Source organism: Clarias gariepinus, chromosome 15 (genome assembly GCF_024256425.1).
Source record: "Clarias gariepinus isolate MV-2021 ecotype Netherlands chromosome 15, CGAR_prim_01v2, whole genome shotgun sequence".
NCBI lineage: Eukaryota > Metazoa > Chordata > Actinopteri > Siluriformes > Clariidae > Clarias > Clarias gariepinus.
Genome location: NC_071114.1, coordinates 29918669 through 29937126, shown reverse-complemented (window position 1 = coordinate 29937126; position 18458 = coordinate 29918669). Strand labels below are relative to the sequence as shown.

The 18458-nt window shown below is 37.7% G+C and overlaps 1 protein-coding gene across 2 annotated transcripts; it reads right to left on the bottom strand.

The window, feature by feature from the left end:
• Positions 1-4778: 4778 nt before the first annotated feature.
• On the bottom strand, positions 4779-17369 carry LOC128542991 (histone-lysine N-methyltransferase KMT5B-like). Of its 2 annotated transcripts, none has more exons than XM_053513249.1 (10): positions 17011-17369; positions 15788-15975; positions 15323-15470; positions 14415-14580; positions 14208-14317; positions 13961-14127; positions 13850-13869; positions 13589-13725; positions 13296-13495; positions 4779-9276 (listed from the first exon to the last, which is right to left on the bottom strand). In XM_053513249.1, exons 2-10 carry the CDS (start codon positions 15933-15935, stop codon positions 8027-8029), a joined length of 2346 nt encoding a protein of 781 aa, XP_053369224.1. In that variant the 5' UTR covers positions 15936-15975; positions 17011-17369; the 3' UTR covers positions 4779-8026. The 2 variants fall into 2 exon arrangements, with proteins under 2 accessions (XP_053369224.1, XP_053369226.1); XM_053513251.1 differs by lacking the exon at positions 4779-9276 and adding an exon at positions 10433-12064.
• Positions 17370-18458: the final 1089 nt, after the last annotated feature.

Sequence of the window (18458 nt, the reverse complement as noted above, 5' to 3'; positions counted from 1 at the left end):
TTGAACCCTAACTGATGCAGTGAGAAGCTTCTTATTACTTCTCATTACACAGTCTATTCACCAGATGTTTATTTCTTTCTACATTTCTGTAAAATAATACTAAGTGCGTTTATCCAAAATTCACAATAATCTCCTCTAAACAGTTGATATTGAGATGTATATCTGCTACTTCTGCTCTGTAAAGCTTCATAACGGCTCTAATCTGAGGTGCTGGTTGTTAATTGGTGATTTTTGATGCTGGTGACTCTAAATGAACTACAGTTTTGGTCTTATTTTCCTGGGAAGGTCTTCATGAGAGACAGTTTCATCATGGAGCTTGATGGGTTTTACAAATGAACTCGACACAATACTATTGTTGCACGAACTGTTCCAGATCAGCTGACCTTACATATACATATTAAAACTGTATATCTTCTCTCCCCATTGTCTTATTGAGGGCCATTAATTCTGGAACGACTGGGATGTTAATAGTAATGGGTCGACACAAGATTACGTTTAAAGCTGATAGAAACATCTCTAAGATGGAAGCATAGTTTTTGAGAGCAGCTCGATTATGGACTTAAAGTAAATGTCAGTCATTAGGAGAGCTTCTTCTACAAAGGCTCTCGGTGTAGAACGTTAATCACAGAATGTTCCCCACTCTGCTCTGAAATGATGTGAATCTGAGAAAAGGTCACCAACAAGCATGAAAAATTAAAGAACAAACTCGAGCAGGCAATCAGAAGGGAAGTGGGGAGGACAAGGTAAGAAAATAAAAACAATAATTATAATGGAAAAACACATAATTCCAAATAAGTAAATGAATAAATGGACACTTTCGAGTCATGTGGAAGAATTTGCTGTGTTTATTGCTCAGCTCGTGCTGTCGATGCGATTTTCACGTTGTCCGCTGTGCAATTTCATAACACAAGGCTTTCGAGTCATCAGGAACCAGGAACATCTCCATAGCAACAGGCTCCCATGGTGCAGCGGTGGGCAGGTGGGATAGAGAGGGGGTCTGCCACGCTCCACATGAGACTGGAACTACCACAATTTCAAGAAAAACAAACAAACAAACAAACAAACTCGCCCACCTTCATTATCTTCAGTCCCCAGCGTCATGGGAGAAGCGGGTCGGCGTTTCGGTGGTTACAGCTAACATCGTCCAGAATCAAGGCATTCACTTCCCAAATTAGAGGTGACCGGGAGCTCAGGACAAGAAGACATGCCAAATGCAGAGCTTCAGGGAAGCGTCGTTGGAGTTAAATTGAATTCACTTAATGTAATTTATTTAGGGTAACTAGAGTTTTATAGCACAGGATCCTGAATTCTGTGTTTTAGTTAATAAGTTATTGATTCTGTAGTAACAAACTCACCTCTTTTTGTAAGGTAGATTCTTAACCAATAGCCAAAAAGAAAAAAGAAAAAACTCACAATTAGGATAAAAATTTTTGGGAAAGGTTTTATGGACGGAGTCTCCAGTGTCCGAGCTTTGCAACCGTGGAACTTTCTGATCTTCAGGTCAGAGGAGTTTTTGATTTTTTCCCCTCTAGTCTCAAGTTCTTTTTTTTCTTTTTTCGATCATAAAAGAAAGAAAAGAGAAAAGCTGAAGGAGAACTCACTTGTTCCTCTGATAGATCACAACATTAAAAGGTAGCTATAAATAGATAATATAGCTGTAATAAATGTTTAACAAAGAAATCATTGTGATCATTGCTAGCAAATTGCCGATATGTAAAATAACTAAATGCATGTTTGTGTGGGAAAATGTTTGACTTTAGAGAGATTACAGTAACTCTGTTTTTTAAATCACCTTGTAAGCGATTACAGTTTTTGAAATAAATAAATAAATTGGAATTAAATGTTGTAATTTTTATCCATTATTGTTACCTGGAATGTTATGTACGGTCTAAAAAACAAGTCAGTTCCTCTCAGCGCCTAAGCAATATAAACTTGTTTTATTAAGTGGATGCTATTTTAGGGCACAGAGGATTGAAACCTCGACAAACTTTTCGTCATCGTCTGCTTTCCGTTTACAGAAAAGCGACACATTTTGAGCAGAAGGTTCAGACAGGAAAACCAGAGCAACAGAAAAACACGATGAACATCTGTAACCGAGGCTCAGTGGAACAGCAGGAAGGGGCTTTAAGACTTTTAGCAGATTGTCAGATGACAGGGGTTTGGTTCTGTGTGTAAGCTCACACCGAAGGCTTTAGGATCATTGGTGCTGCTACGAATCTGAAAAAAAGCATGAACACGCAGATGAGTTTGTCTATGTTAACCTTACACTTCACACCGTAGATATGAGCTAACTACTTAGCCACTCACTTTTTAATTTTTTGTTTTTTTTTCTCCACAGACACACGTCCAGAGACGGACACTTTAACACCCTTTCCTTACTCATGGTATTCCAACATTAGTTGCCTGTTGGAGTTATTATTTTCACTTTACTGTGACTGACTGAGACGTAAACTTTTTTGTCAAATAACGATTTTAGGCACTATACAGATCTGCCACATTTTTTTTAAAGATGTATTAAATGCTAACTCTTTATTGCTCACACACACAGAATAAATAAATAAATCAAATCCTTTCCCATTGTATTTGACTGATGATACTTTTAGTTAGTTATCTAGTGAATCAGTGTAAGGATCTATTTATTGATGGAAACTTGAAAGCACTGACCTAAGTCGCCCTGGTTAAAAGCGTCTGCCCTAAATGTTTTAAGTGTTTAGAGAGTTTAGATGCTAACTTTTATAATTTAGGCATATAGATGTTTTGCATGCTCACATGTTTAGATGTTTTTGTTGATAAGTTTTATGCTTTTGATGTTATTGATCTTAAATTTTAGTTTTAAATCTGAAAACTTAGATGTTTTTCATGTCAAATTTTATGTTACTGATCTTAATTGTTAGATGTTTTTCATGTGTTAGAGCGTTTAAATCGTGCTAACTTGAATGTTTTAAATGGTTAGATTTTTTATATGCAATTTCTTTGATGTTTTGGACTTTAAGATGTTTTAGATGGTAATTATTAAATGTTTTAGATGTTTAGACATTTAGACAGATGCGAACATGTCTTTTATCTTACGTTTTTGATGTTTTAAACATTTGGGATATTTACATTTAAATGCTTTAGATGCTAACTTTTTATATATTTAGTTTTATATGTATTTGATGCAAATTTTCTGGCATTTTAGATGTTTAAAATGCTAACTTTCATTATTGGAATTTATTTAAAACAAAATTAGGATCCTCGTTAAAATGCGGCTATGGATAATTTCCTCGCAATAATGCAGTAGTGTGTTCTACCATTTAAATAAAGACTCAAATGTATTTAAATTATTTTTTTTAAATAAAAAAATCCTTAATACCAATCCACACAATACCCTGTGTATTACAGATCTAGAGCTAAAGTGTGCTTGTGTTCTATCTCAGTAAAGAAGAGAACAATAAAGCCTGCACTCCTCAGAGAACAGAGACGTGTCTCCTGCCTCATCATCAGCTCTGAGTGAGAATCACAACCTCGGCGTTCAGAGACTGTGGATGAAGAGCAGAGCTCAGAGATTAGATCGCAGTTTATAAAGCGTGTTAAAGCCTTCAGGGGGAAGAGCAAATGACAAAAAGAAATCCCTCAGCACATAAATATGTGAGAAGCTTCCCTTCTTTATACACCGAATGCACAAAATACAAACTCAACAATATTTTCCCGTCAGCCATCTAAATGCGTCACAGCGCTCTGATCAGGAGTAATGTTTCGGATATAATCCCAAAATAAAACGCAGAGGACTTAAATAAAAGCAAACACCAAAGCACTGATGTGCTCTAATTTTCCTTCACCAGATTGATAAAGAAGAAAAAAACGGCGCCACCATGCGGATCTCAGTGATAATCACATCATTCTAAAAGAAAAACTCTTTGAAAACGATTTTGAAATAAATAAAACTTCAAAGCAGGATAATTTAAATGCTCACATTAAATAAAAAGTTGCGTCTAATAAATACCTTTAAGAAAATGTGAAATAAATGAACCTGAACTGCAACAAATAAATCAAATAAAAAAAAAGTTAACATAGATTTGACTCCTCTCGTTCTCTACTGTATGTATGGATTTTTCAGTGTGCATTTAGGTTTTTTGTTGTTAATTTTTTCTTTTAGTTCTTACATAATTTCTTTGTGCTGCTAATTACGATTTTCTTTTGTACTTATTTATGTTTTCTTTCTCTTTCATTTTCCCCTTTATTGTTCTTTCCTAATGTTTTTTTTATTTAGTTTGCTTTATTTTGTTCATACTATCTAATTCATTCTTTACCTTTAGTTCTTTCATTTATTAGTCATTTCTTTTATTTATTGTTTTATTAGTTTTATTTGTTGCTTTTCTCATAGTTTTTCTTTCCTTATAGCATTTTTATTTTTTCCTTAATTGATTTTTCTTTCTTTCCTTCCTTCCTTCCTCTTTTAGTCTTTTCTTTCTTCTGTTTTCCCTCCTTCTAATCTAATCATCATCATCATCATCATCATCATCCACATCATAAACACCTTGATCTCCTGAAGGGCTCCTAAGGACTGTTTGTAATTTTACTGAAGTCGGATTCCTGTGTATTAAATCTTCCCTCAGTTAGAACATTTCAATCACTTAGACAAAAATAAACACCTTTTAGCCGCATTTTAGAATTAAAACTGAAATCAGGCAGCATTTATCTCTAGGCTTCTTTACGAACTCAACTCTGGGGGTTTCAGGAGAACTCAAGACGTTAAACAGGAGTCAGACACAGAGGCAAACTCACACAGGACACGGGACTGGTCTCAGTTTCCCCGACGGGACTTTATCTTCATTTCAAGTATTCAAAAACCTGTTAAATAAAAAGGACTCTTAAATAGTAGGCAACTTTTGCACATTTGCCACATTTGCTTTTCTGTTTAAATTCTACCCCATACCCTTATAAACAACTATACACACTTAGAGTCAGAGCTTCAGAGCTGGAATCTTATCAGAGATCAGAAACGGTGCAGAAACAGAGGATAATGTGTGAGGTGATGTTGGTGGAAGGAAGCAGTTTAGCGGGAAGACGGGATGAAGTTCTGCTGGTGATACGGAGCTTTAACGTTCATCTCGTGATATGTTTTATAGCATCGACCAGCAGAGAGGAACGCGAGATACAAGACGCTTTGTGCTATCGGAGGAACAGGTTCTCTTCTAATCTCTCTTAAACCACAGCGCTGTTCGACCCTGGATTCTGATTGGTCGAGAGGTACGGATTCGTTTTCAGAGTAATCGGCTGCAGGTTTTATTCATAGGGATTTCTATTATAATAAGAAGCAAATTTTTTTATGTATATCGATTGATCTGTAATGACACTATTACATAACATTTATGGAATGGGTCTTCAGTTTCGATGCTTTGTAATAATGTGTAATTTTTCTCACTTCTTCAGGACAGAAAATGTTTGCTTTGTGGTTGTCCAGTAATGTGAATTTTTTAGGAGTAGAGAGAAAAAAAACACGAAGCCGGTGAAAAGAATGTGCGTTTATAGCTGCTATAACATAAGCAAAAACAGGAACTAGCTTCTTTCACATTAAATTAAATATAAACTGTTTTTTTTTTTTCAATGTATTCAACGTATTAATCTTCTTTAGGAATTAAACGTTATGTTTGCTGTGGTATAAGAGAAGGAAAAAACATTTCGCGAAGTGACGTTAAAGGAAAATAATCCACTTTTTCATTGTACCCGTAATTCCGCTTCTCGTTTGCTGGGCTGCTTGACGCCACCTTGTGGTTGATTATTTTCCTTTAACGGCACACTTTATCTGGGTATGTTATAGATGATAGACAGACAGCAGAGGGGGTAATAAAAAAAGAAGAAGAAGAAGGATGAATTTAAGTCATTGAGACTTTTTTCCTTTTAAATACATTCTAGTTAACTAGTCTTCTGTTTAAAAAGTAACGAATTAACAATGATTAGTGCTATGATTAGGTTTAACGTTGACAGAAAGAGAGAGAGAGAGGTATCGATGAGAACATGATCGTTAGAGCTCACTAATCATGCTCGGTAATTCGCCGATAAATGTTTGACAAAAAGATAATGCCGTACGTGAAGGAATCTTTAAAAAAAAGCACGCTCGGTTTATAACGCACTCGAAGGTGCGTTTAAGAGCTGAACATGCAGACGTCCAGCGGAGTATAACGAGGAGTTTGACTGCTGTTACATCACTTAATAAAAATAAACAAAAACAAACAGAAAAAAAATAAAAAACCCTCAGCGTGTGTGGAATGTTACCTGGTGATGAGAAATTCACAGAAGTCCCAACGTATGAGCACCTATGGCATGGAAGTCTGCCACTTCACAAATCCTACGTCATGATCACCTGTTCATTCGGACGCTACGGCGTAGAGAATCAGCACCAATTGCGTAACAAAAAAAAATAAATCTGTTCTGTGCTCTGTGGATACGTTTCCGGTACGACTGCGTATTGGAGTGTATCCACGTGTGAAAAGAATGAGAAGAAGAAAGAAAGGAGAAAAAAAAAAGTCCCAATGGCGCTAACAGCTCATCAGATTGGATTCTTCCACTGATTCCAGCAGAGCACACGTTTAAAAAGGACATCGCACCGATGTCACGCAGGTACACCTTAACTGTACAAAATATTTACAAGAGCGACCTAAGTGCATTTTAACAATATACAAAACTTAAGTGAAGAAATATTCCACTCCAATTTCTCTCTCTCTCTCATGTATCTGTAGCGTGTATGAGATTACTACAGCCAGAACATTTTATACAATTTATCGCAGGATTTGCTCGCGCGAATAGTCTCGCGGGTCATGAGGGTATACTATGACTTCGGTTAAGAAATTATTAATTTACAAACTGAACATATTTTTTCAGAGAAGGCTTTTGCGAGTCATTTTTTTATATGAGCATATGCAGCGGAACAAGACATCAAGCGCCATCCGCCTCTTTCACATACATACCTGAAAGAAGACTGGGATTGGCTGTGGTGGTAGCCCCTCCCACTCAGAAAGCATTGGATGTGGCGTCACACCGGATCTGAATCACAACTACTGTAAAAGTTCCAGCTAAATTCCGCCAATTTTACCTAACTTATTTTGTCAGGTAAAAATTGTATATATATACATATATTTTTTTTTAAAGGGCCAATTTTACTGTTAAAAATACAATTGAATACTTATAAACAAACCTTGCGCCCATGCACAATGCTAATGCCATAGTTTCCGGTTGTTTAGATTTTATCATCTAAGCTGCTTGCTTTCGCTTTCCTACATTTATACGACTGTTAATTTGTTTATAAAAATCACCGATTTTACATTCAGTGGTTTTACAAACCATTAAAAGTAGTTTGAGAACGATACAGTTCTGTCTTTGTTACAGAACTGATTTTTATATGGAATTATTATTTGTGCTTGTGTACAAAATGAGCTGTAAAGTTGTGCGGTGCTGATTGTGTAATGATCCTGCACAAAACTTTTGACTCTATCGCTCAAGTTTTATCACTCTTTGGTCAGATTCTCTATCTTTACGAAGATGCTGCAGAGAGAGAATTATTTCGGCACAACTCTCCCTGTGGCGTGTCAGTGAACAGAACGTTTTCTCGCTAAGCACTAGAATGGTGTTCTAAGGCCCTAGTTTCCTACTGCTTCACAAAACCAATATTTGTGAAATTAAAAATTTCAATGCACATCTTTAACTTGCATGAATTGGCGTTTCTACTCGAATTTTATTCTCGTAAACTCTTCAGCGTCGCGCCTTTAGTGTTTCTGCTCGTGGATTCACTTGATGTCACGCAATCATTTTAAACCTGACATCCTCAGCCCACAGACCTCAATTTTAAGTTGATTGTTTTCTCAATTGAGGGAATTTTCTATTTACAGTAATCACACACGGACTACAGATACACTGGAGAGAGATTACATTTCTAAAAAATAAAATAAAAAAAGCTCAAGTTATTCATTTCATTCTGCTTTTTTTTTTTCTTTTCAGTGACATGATCAGAGTCGACCTGGTGTTTATGTACATGAGTCTGAAGCTGAGCTTATGCGCTGAGCCTCAACGACTGATCCTCTCTCCTCCTGGAGGAGATATCGATGTCTATGGAATCTTTGCCAAGAATGAGCCGGAGGCGTTTTGCTGGTGGAAGCGGGATGAAATCGTCCCCGTAATCGTCCTCGTCGTCATCATCGTCCTCCTCTGACGAAGGCTGCTGCTCCACGCGGTTGCTCCTGTGATTGCCGTTGAGACACGTCTGCGAGACCAGGCGCTCGCCGTCCTCGTGTTTCAGCTGGAACTTCGGTTTGCTGGAACCGGATCGAGACGTGGAACTGTAGCCGTTGTTGAACCTGGCTTTGTAAGAGCCTCCCTCGTCCAGCTTTCGTTCTTTCCTGAAAGAAGAGTTGGCATGAGCTTGCCTGGTCTCGCCGCTGTCCCGACGTCTGCGCAGGGTCAGTTTGGGAATCCCGGTGCTGCTGTCCAGAATCACTGCGTCGTAGTGTGGGATTCTGTGCTTCTTCCTCGCTTTTCCTGAACTCCGACTGCTTGCTTTAGACTTGTCCTTCCTAGAAGAGCCGCAATGCCGGGGTCTTTCGGGAAACCCCAGGAGCACGTCTTTGACGCTTGGACTTTGCATAAACCGCTGAGTAAAAGGTTCCGTCGGCTCGTCCTCACTTTTTATCCTCCTGTCTAACTGGAGCTGATTAAATCGATGATGCTGTGAGTTAGAATCTCTCCCGATGTACAAGTCGTCCGGCGTGTTTCCGTTCAAACCCGTGCCGTGAGAGAGGTACTCGTCCATGTCGGCCGGCTCCGTTTTAATGACTGGGTTTTGGCCTACAAAAGTGCTTCGTTCACCGTTGACGCCCTCGACGTCCTGTGCCTTATTGGACGTCCTCGTTGACCTTCGAGTCCTGTAAGTGCAACTCTCAGATTCCGCGGGACGCTTTAACGACGGCTGATTGTTTTCCTTCGCGATGTGCTGTACCAGACAGTCTCTAGATCCCGCCGAGTTAAGAGTCCTAACCGGCTCCTTTTCCTTTTTAACACGGACGTCTCTGCACAGAGCGGCTCTCGGCTCCTTGGCGGAGCTCCTCGCATCCGACCCTCGGCTCTGGCTCCGTAACCTGACATTCGTCAGCGAAGGCTTGGAGGGTTTCGGTTTCTTTGGTACCCTGTTATTAGCTTGACTTTGTTTGGAAGGTGAGGTAGATGTGTAAGCTCTTGAGAGAGACCGTCCGTCGTGACTCCTGGTTTTACTTAACCTCGTGCTAGCCGGAGTTCTTTTCCTAGACGCTAAATAGAAGAAGAATTAAGAAGACTTTGATTAGAATTGTTAGTCTGGGGGGGGGGGGCAATAAATAAATAAATCTTTGCACACTTGTTTTTATGGCAGCTATTTAAAACTCTCGATTCTGATTAGACGGAAGGTAAGGATAAATTAATGCTGTATTACAACGCTTCGGTGTCAGAGGTAAAAGGCTACGTGGGGTAACAGGAGACAGATATTTATTAGAACACCTGGATTTTAAGGTTGGTGAGGTAATGATTGCTCGGGAGAATAAGAACTTCATGGAACGTTCCACAAAATTTCTCAATGTTCTTCATTTTTACTTAACTATAAAAAGATTTATAGAGAAAGATTTATATAATACTATATTATAGAGATTTATATAGATAAAGATTTGTATAATACTAATTTATCTAATTAGTATTATAAACAAAATTATAATACTTATTAGATTTTTTTTTTAAAGGCAATTTTTTTTCTTATCAGTTTAAAAATGTGTAACTGATTTCACCAAACATGTTATATTTCTGATGTTTATTCACAGTCCCTATATTTTCTGCTTTGGATCTTAACACTGGGCCACATTTACAACGACAGATAAAAACAGGTTTATTTATAAACGAGTGCTTGTGCAAGAAATTTGGTGTTCGTGAAAATCCCACTCCTGCTCCTGAGGGTGTGTAAAATTTACAAATAAGCAAATTAACTAACACACACCTTGAGTTGATCCACCTCACGATGATGTATTCAATCTTTTAATTCTGGAGTTTAAAAGTTTAAATTGTGCATTTTTGTGATGTTTATAGCGTTTAGCCGACACCTTTACCCAGAGCGACTTTCCTTTTTTTATTTAGATTGATTACTTATTTAAAATAAATCATATTCATTTCATTTAATGACTGTGTCACCAGAGGTGGAAAGGAACCAATTACATTTACTCACATTACTGTAACTGAGTAGTTTTTTTGTGTACGTCTACTTTTTAAAGTAATTTTTTATCTGTAATTTTACTTTTACTTAAGTATGTTTTATTTGAAGAAGTATTGTACTTCGCTATATTTGAAATTATATTCGTTCCTAAGTAAAAACTTAGTTAAATTAATAAAAATAAAAAATAATAAAAATAATGCAACAGGAAAGGGAAAAAAATTGCATCCCAGAAACCACTGCACTGATTGATTAATGGAGAACAAACGAGGTTAACTCACAAAAATGATGGAGACGGACAAAACAGATGCCAGTGATGCAGACACAGCTGAAAGTGAAATACCATCAAACTCTGATCAAACCCCTGGCCATTGTAACGGCCACTACTATGTTGTAAACCACATTATGTATGTTGCCCTTTTAAGAGTTTTCGCCTCTCCACCAGTGTGTGCGCTGCACAGGTGTGTGTGTGAGAAGGAGAGAATGGAGTAGGAGCTCAGGTGTGCTGCTCACCCCAGAAATGCTCTATTCTTTTACTTTATGTTTTGTATTATACTTTTGTGATGCCGAAAGAGGCCGATAAAGGTTTTGTGCTGAACGTTATTGCAAAGGTGCTCCTTTAATTAAAAAAACAACCAGTTTACAACTAGATTTATATCCGCTTGTCTATTTTGAACTAATCCCACCCAAGCTGTTAATAAAAGTAGTTCTGTAGCTTTTACTCAGGGTAAAATTTAAATTAGCTACTTTTTACTTGAGTAGATGTAATGGTAACTTTACTTGTACTTCAGTAAAATTACACTGAAGTAACAGTACTTGTACTTGAGTTTATTACTCTTTTAAATTAAAATTTTATTTGTCACATACACAGTCATACACAGTACGCTATGCAGTGAAATGCTTGTAAATTTTCACCTCTGTGTGTCACTAACTGATTTTATTTACTTTTTACACAGTGCTTTCATTTCTGTCAAGAACGTTCTGTGTAAACCAGAAGCTTCAACAACCAAGACATCAAATAAAACTAATCTTAATTTATATTTTATTCATTTTTAATTTTTCTATAAACTCTTCCTTTTGATTTCATATTTATCATAATTATATCTTATCTTTTATTATTTTAATGTTATTTTGTTATGTGTGGTTTAGCACAGTATTATTCGTATCCCTGTCATCTTTCACGTGTCATGTGACTTTCGACTGTGTGCTTTACACAGTACCATTATAAAATTATTATTTGTATTTTTATTATAGCAAAAAGTGAGTCAGTCTTTACCCTTATTACTCTTTTTTAGCTTTCTTTTTTTTAAACTCGCTGTAAATGAGCGGCGTTAGGAACGTGACTTGTATTATACTGAACAACATGAACACACAAACACAAAAAAAACCTGCATATCTACATTATTTTTTTTGGTAAATCCGTCAAAATTTTTTAGTTCGGTACGACTTACACGCACACAGCTTCAATAATCGTTTGATAGACAAGGCCCACTGGCTTTGTACATAGACTTTACACAATGACAAAGCTAATTCTAATCTAATCAGAAAAGAGCTTTTAAAGTTTTAATTAAAAAATTATTTAAATTGAATATTTTGTTTTGAAATGATACCAAATGAATCCTGCTTCAAACGTTACTGTGCACTGAACTTTCACGAATTGAAAGACTTTCACGAACCTTCTGTACAAATTAATAGTGACTATAAAAGCTGTCTGTATAAACAAAAATTTTTTTTTTTTTCATCCTGCACATTTTATACAGCACAGAGCTCTGTTATGGAATAAACACGAACAGGTGTGTGAGATGAACAGCAGCTGGGAGCTCACTCTCACCGCCAGGTCATCACGGATCAAAGCATCAGCAGGAGCTTTTGTAGAGGAACAGAAGAATATATGATGAAGGATTTCAGCCTAAGTGATTCGGGAGAAGTCTAATTTGATGCAGAAAGACTCTTAGTTAAAGTTTCTTGAACACATAAATAGTGGTGACGGCTCATGGGCTTCAGCCTAGTGTATAGATCGGTCTATGTGCGTCAGAAGACAGAGAGGGGGGATTGTGGGTACCCACATCACTCGGGTTACTTTACTTAATAATAACAACGTTTTCTATCGGTACAGAAAAATATAAATAACTGAGGGACCTTTTTGGGTTTATAAACATGACATTAAAATAGTGTCGCATCTTTTAATATTATGTTATAATTATAGATGATATTTTAAAGTTATTACCAACAGACTATGATTCGTTTCTTTATTGAACCTGGTCCGCTGTGGCGACCCCTTGACGGAAGCAGCCGAAAGACCAACAACATTTAACCAGTTATTTTGTTCCGCCCACACATATCCTTCCGCGCTTGGTGAAACTAACTAACCGCGAGGACAGTCCTGAGCAACTGTTAGCGTATACAGTCCTGAGAAACTTAACTTTATATTTCCACTTTAGAATATCTGCTCCGTTAACTCCCAGGTTCTGGGGTTACATCCCAAATAGTGTTAAAGCTGGGGTGCTAATGTACAGTATGTGGGTCTAAGTTAGAATCCCTTGTTCCACACACCAAGTAGTGCCCTTGATCATGGGTTAGAGAGTGATTTGGAATTCAGCCTTGGGTTAAAAGCTAGCAAGCTATTCAGAACAACTTAGAAGTGATTAGTGCAGAGACAGCGTGTTGTTTAAGACGCCATAACGTTATCAGGTGTGTATTCTTACTGAAAGTGCTTCTGTGACTGGTTGCGAATGTTGGTTTTGTCAGGCAGCTGCTCTCTCCTCAGTACTGCGGACCGTACAGACCTACTCTCACCCACGCCGAGACCCAGAGTTAGTGTCATTTACCACTGGACAACACCTGGGGCACGCCCACTCATACATATAGTTTAACATGCTAGTGCTGTTGTGCTCTATTATTACTACTTGTGGACCATTCCATCCAATTAAATAGATTATCCGGTCGAAATTAATGTTGTTGTATAATTCATTGCAGAACATCTGTAACATTTCTTCACCCTTGTGGACTCGCAGAGTATTCAAAAACGACCTGAAAGTCTGCCTTTAACAATTTTTGGTGTTCACTCTACAGCTATGATTTTGCTGTCTGATCTTACATGAATGTGTTTTTGGTGAATCCTGAGTGTCTGCATCGGTGTGTGAGCTGACAGAATGGACGTCGGAGTTCTGACTCCCTTCTCCCAGCTTCTTGAGCCTGTTGAGTCGCCGGTCGGTCTCTCTCAAGCCGTATTTGCTATTGATAACAGGAACCGCCACAGGAAGTCCTAGTTTTGATTTGAAAGCACCAGTGCCACGTCTGAAAAAAACGACACGGGTGTTGATTTGCCGTGTATCAAAACACTTCCCTCTCATGACACGTTAGAAAGCAAATAAAGATTTGTGAGTTAACCTTTCACACGTGTAGCATTCACAAAACTCGTTGTTTTCCCCGAAGAAGCCGTCGCCATAATAACAGGAGATTTCCTCACCGGGTTCGATATCTCTGAGAACTTTGACGCAAGCAGTGTCACGCCCCGTCGATACAAACTGATTAAAAGAAAAATGAGGAGAAAAAAAACAAAGATATTCAACAGTGTTTATGAGCCTTCCTGTTACAAGGGCATGATGTGATATTTTATCATTAAAAAAATTATAAAAATAAAATGGTTACCTTGCAATTCGGCCTACAGTCTGAAACGAGAAATTTAAAGATTTAGTCGATTGTATTCACAACCGTTTTCAGCCGTGTGTTTCATGATAAGTTTGAGTTTATGGTTAATACCGTGGTTGATGAAAGCAGCGGGTCCGAGCCAGAGCTGAGCGCAGTTCTTGCGGGTGGAGTACATGACGCTGAAGTCGTTCTCCCCGTGGCGTAATAGCATGTTCTCCTCGCTAGCCGACAGCTCGGCAATGCATCCCACCAGGTGCTCGATCTTATCGTTCCTCTTCCTGTACAACAGATAAAATACAATAAGAGATCTCACACAAGCAAGTTCACATGGAGGGGCACGTCAACTTTATACTCGTACCATTCTTTCGTCGCGACTATTTTGGCTCCGTTTTGCTCGGATGAATATCGGTTGCAGGGCAAAATCTCAAACCCGCTGTCACTCGCAAACAATCGCAGATAAACAAAGACCTAACCAAAACAGAAAAAGAATAATAAACACACCCAAACCTCATCATCATCATGTGTAAAAAAAAAAAATAATAACTAAAAAAAATAAACCACATACATGCTGCTTAAAGAGTTTCTCCTGAGCCTTCGTCTTGGACAGAAGATGATTCCTGGAGGAATCTCCACAAGTTAAAGCTTCGAAAGCTTTCTCGAGGTCGTTGTCTTTCTTAAAACTCTCTAGAATCTCCTTCAGCTCGTCTTGTCTTCCTTTAATGGGTCGAAATCTGGGCGGAATAAAATCAGAACACAGGAATCGTCTGGCAGTTTATACATAGTGTCTGTTCACAACAGAGAATCGGGATGTTTTTGGGAACACAAGACTTTGAGACTCTCACTGCGGGACTAGATGTCACGAAAACCTGCATACAGAGGGGGAATTAACACTAGTGGTGGCGTTCTGATCCGGCCGTCGGAATGATTTCAATAATTTCTCCTTTTATCAAAAGTCTATTTAAAAAAAAAATTAATTTCCCTTATGTATATAAACTTTAATATTACATTATAAAAAAAATTTAATTTGTAATTTCACATAATTTTACAAATTTTCACTAAATAAACATGATGTAAGAAAAAAAAACTTAGCAAACTGTTTTTTCAAATATATGCCCTAGCATTTTCTTTTAAAACATGTTTATTTATTTTTACTTTTTATATATATATTTTTATGTTAAATATTTTCGACCATGATCTAACATTTTTTTCGAACACAATAAAGATAATTTCTTTTTGTTCCTAAACACAGACCATTACAACAAGTGCTATTTTAGAGATTTTTAATAGAAATTTAAATTTTTAAGTATTAATAAACACTTACATTATTATTATTTTACAAAAAATTATATATATAATATATATATATATGGTTAGTCAGCGGTCCATAAATGAAATAAACCTGAATACACAGTATATATATATATATATATATATATATATATATATATATATATAGAGCTAGTAGTGGGCGACCTGGTGTTCATTTTATGGGTCTGGAAGCCGAGGTATGGATCGAGGATAAGGCTGGTGGTCAGGTCATCGTTCTCACACAGCTCCTTAGCGGTCATTCCTGACGACGGGACATGACGCCTTTCTGCCTCCATCGAACCACCGTTGAAACCTGAGCGGACAATTAAAAAGAAAGAAAGAAAAAAAAAAGAAAAATCTGCTCATGACTGATTCCTTCATTATTCTTCAGTAAGACATTTTATACATTCATGTGTATTTATTTATTTATTATTATTAGTTTATACAAATGCACTAAACTTTTTTTATGCTTGCTATTTAACTTTTTATACAACTTCTAGTGAAAATGTCAGTAAACACTAGTTTTTATTTCATCGAGATTTTTTGGGCTAATATGTACAATTGCAGGGACACTGCTACACTTTCCCAGATCAGAGTATTTCGGGCGTATGGTGAAAAAAAGCGACTCACGGCGGCTGCATCTCCGGCTGCTGAGCGAGCTCTTGCTGTGACGCGGATGCTGAGCGCGGCTTTGGCTCCCCGGCTGGTCGCTGAACCTGCTGCCATGTCGTCTGCCATTTACTACCATGTTCTTCTTGGATTCTCCCATCCACTTCATACCCGCAGAGCGCCCGCGTCAGTCGCATCGAGTCTCTGTGCTGATAGAGAGACGATGACAAGACAAGACAACTGTCATGGTCCAGAGTTTCACAAATGTTTAATATGACTACAAAAGGGGGAAAAAAAACATGTCTGTCATGGTAACATTATGTTAAATAATATTTAATCATTTAGAAAATAACAATGTAAATAATCAGTGTATTTTTGAAAACAGGGTGTGGCGTGGGCGTTTTTTTATTTGGCACACTTGTAAATATCTATAGACCCTGGCATTTTGTTTAGGCTACAGGTGTACAGATGGTCCTGGATCAAATCTGGATCAAAAGTGTTTAGAATTACGTGTAAAATATAAATATTTAGATTGTGGCTTTGCTACTCATAATAGTTAAACATTTATTTATTTATTTATTTATTTATTTTTACAAAACATTTTGCTATTACTGAAAAACTCCACCCTTTACACAAACAAACAACAAACACACTGACAGGACTAATAAAACTGAACAAGTTGGAACTGTGTGTGTTGTTAAACAACAGAAAAAATAAATAAAATAAATTGGATACAATTTGTAGTTAATTAAAAAAGTGACATCTATAGCTTGCTAGTTATGAAAAAAAAACAGGGCATGTACTGTATTTTATTTTTATTTAAGTACGTGACGAAATTACGAATTTATTATTACCTACTAAATAGAAGGTTAATTTATTAATAATAATAATAATAATAATAATAATAATAAACAGCTAAGGTTTTGCCAAGCAGGTTAAACTTAGCTAGCAAGCTAGCTAGCCAGCTAGCTACCAAACCTTGCTAGCTAGATACCGGCTAGTTTGTTTTATTTATGTATTATTAGAGTTAAATGTCTGATGGTCACCAATTATAATCAATAAGGTTGTAAATTAATAATATGTACAGCTTAAATATAAGAAATCTTAGTAAATGTTTAGTAAATATAAACACCGCGGTTTGGTTGCTAAGCATTTTAGCGCATTAGCTCGCTAATTATCAGTTAGCTTCCTAGGCTATTTGGCTAGCTCGGCATTTTTTAAGTTGTCAGGAATAAAATACTTACTTAGTCAATGGCTGCCATGGCGAATCAGACCTGAATCTTGTGATGTGATCCAATTTTGAAGTAATTAAACCCCTAAGAAATAATGCTAAAGATATATCTAACTTAGCTACAGTAAAAACATTAAAATCCAAGATGGCGGCCGGCCATGAACAAGGGAAGGCCGGACATCAGCCCGGTGTCGAAACCTGCAACTTACTGCTGCTGAATGTAGCACAAAACACGCGATATCGTCGTACAAATAAAAACCGATGGGTGTTAAAATGACACGTTGTTAATTTAGTTCTCAAAATAAAATTGAAATAAATGATAAAACCGTCGGATAAGAACTACTACCCCGTACTCGGAGGAACACGAAAGTAGTTCCGTAAAAACAAATCGCAGTCCTTTTAAAACGGGTTGCCAGATCCAGGAATCCTAAACTCGGGATCTAAGAGTGTGTGTGTGTGTGTGTTTGTAGGAGTTGCTAGAACCTCCCAGTGTGTGTGTTCTCCAGGGTAAAGCGGGTGAGATGCCATCATGCCTATGTAGAGAACACTCACACACTCATCGTCTATACCTCTTTATCCTGTATACAGGGTCGTGGGGGTCCAGGAGACTTAGGGTTCGAGGCAGAGTACACCCTGGACAGGGTGCCAATCCATCGCTGAGCACACACGCACACACACACGTTCACACTTTTGGGAACACCAATCAACCTAACCTACATGTCTCTGGTCTGCGTGAAGGAAAGCAGTATACCCGGAGGAAACCCACCAAACACGAGAACATGCAAACTCCAGGCACACAGAGAGACTTGAGGCAAAAATCAAACCACTCAGCCATCGTGCCGCCTACACTGAGAATTATATGAATTTAAATTAAGGAAAATAATAAATGGATCATTATGCCCTAGGTTTTTATTTAGAAAGCAAGGAGGGTAGCAAAAAAGGAGGGTTGGGGTAGCTCAGTGGTCAATGCATTGCACTGTGCTGATCAGATGGTCCCAGGTTCAAATCTCAGCACTACCAAGTTGCTACTGTTGGGCCTTTAACCAAGACTCTTAGCGTGACTTACCTGACACCTGTATGCTGCCATTACCTGTGACTGGAGTGTACGATCGACTCGCTGCTGCTCCAATGTTTCTTCAGCCCTTTACTTCGTCCTGTCCTATGCACTGCCTATTGTTTCATCTAGTGACGAACGACTGTGACACGCCTACAGTATGACTGAAAAGTTGATATTGAGGCTGCCTACTGTTACATTCAAGGAGGAACAGCTGAGATATATAAGTTTTCCCAAATTGTCTGTAGTGTGTGTGTGTGCCCTGTGATGTACTGGCACCTGGTCCATGAAGTACCCCTTTTATGGGCTCCAGGGCCCGTATTTAATAAGCGTCTCGGAGTAGGAAATCGCTCCTAAGTAGCCAAAACCTCTCAGAGTAAAGCAATTTTGGTCAAGAACAATTCAAC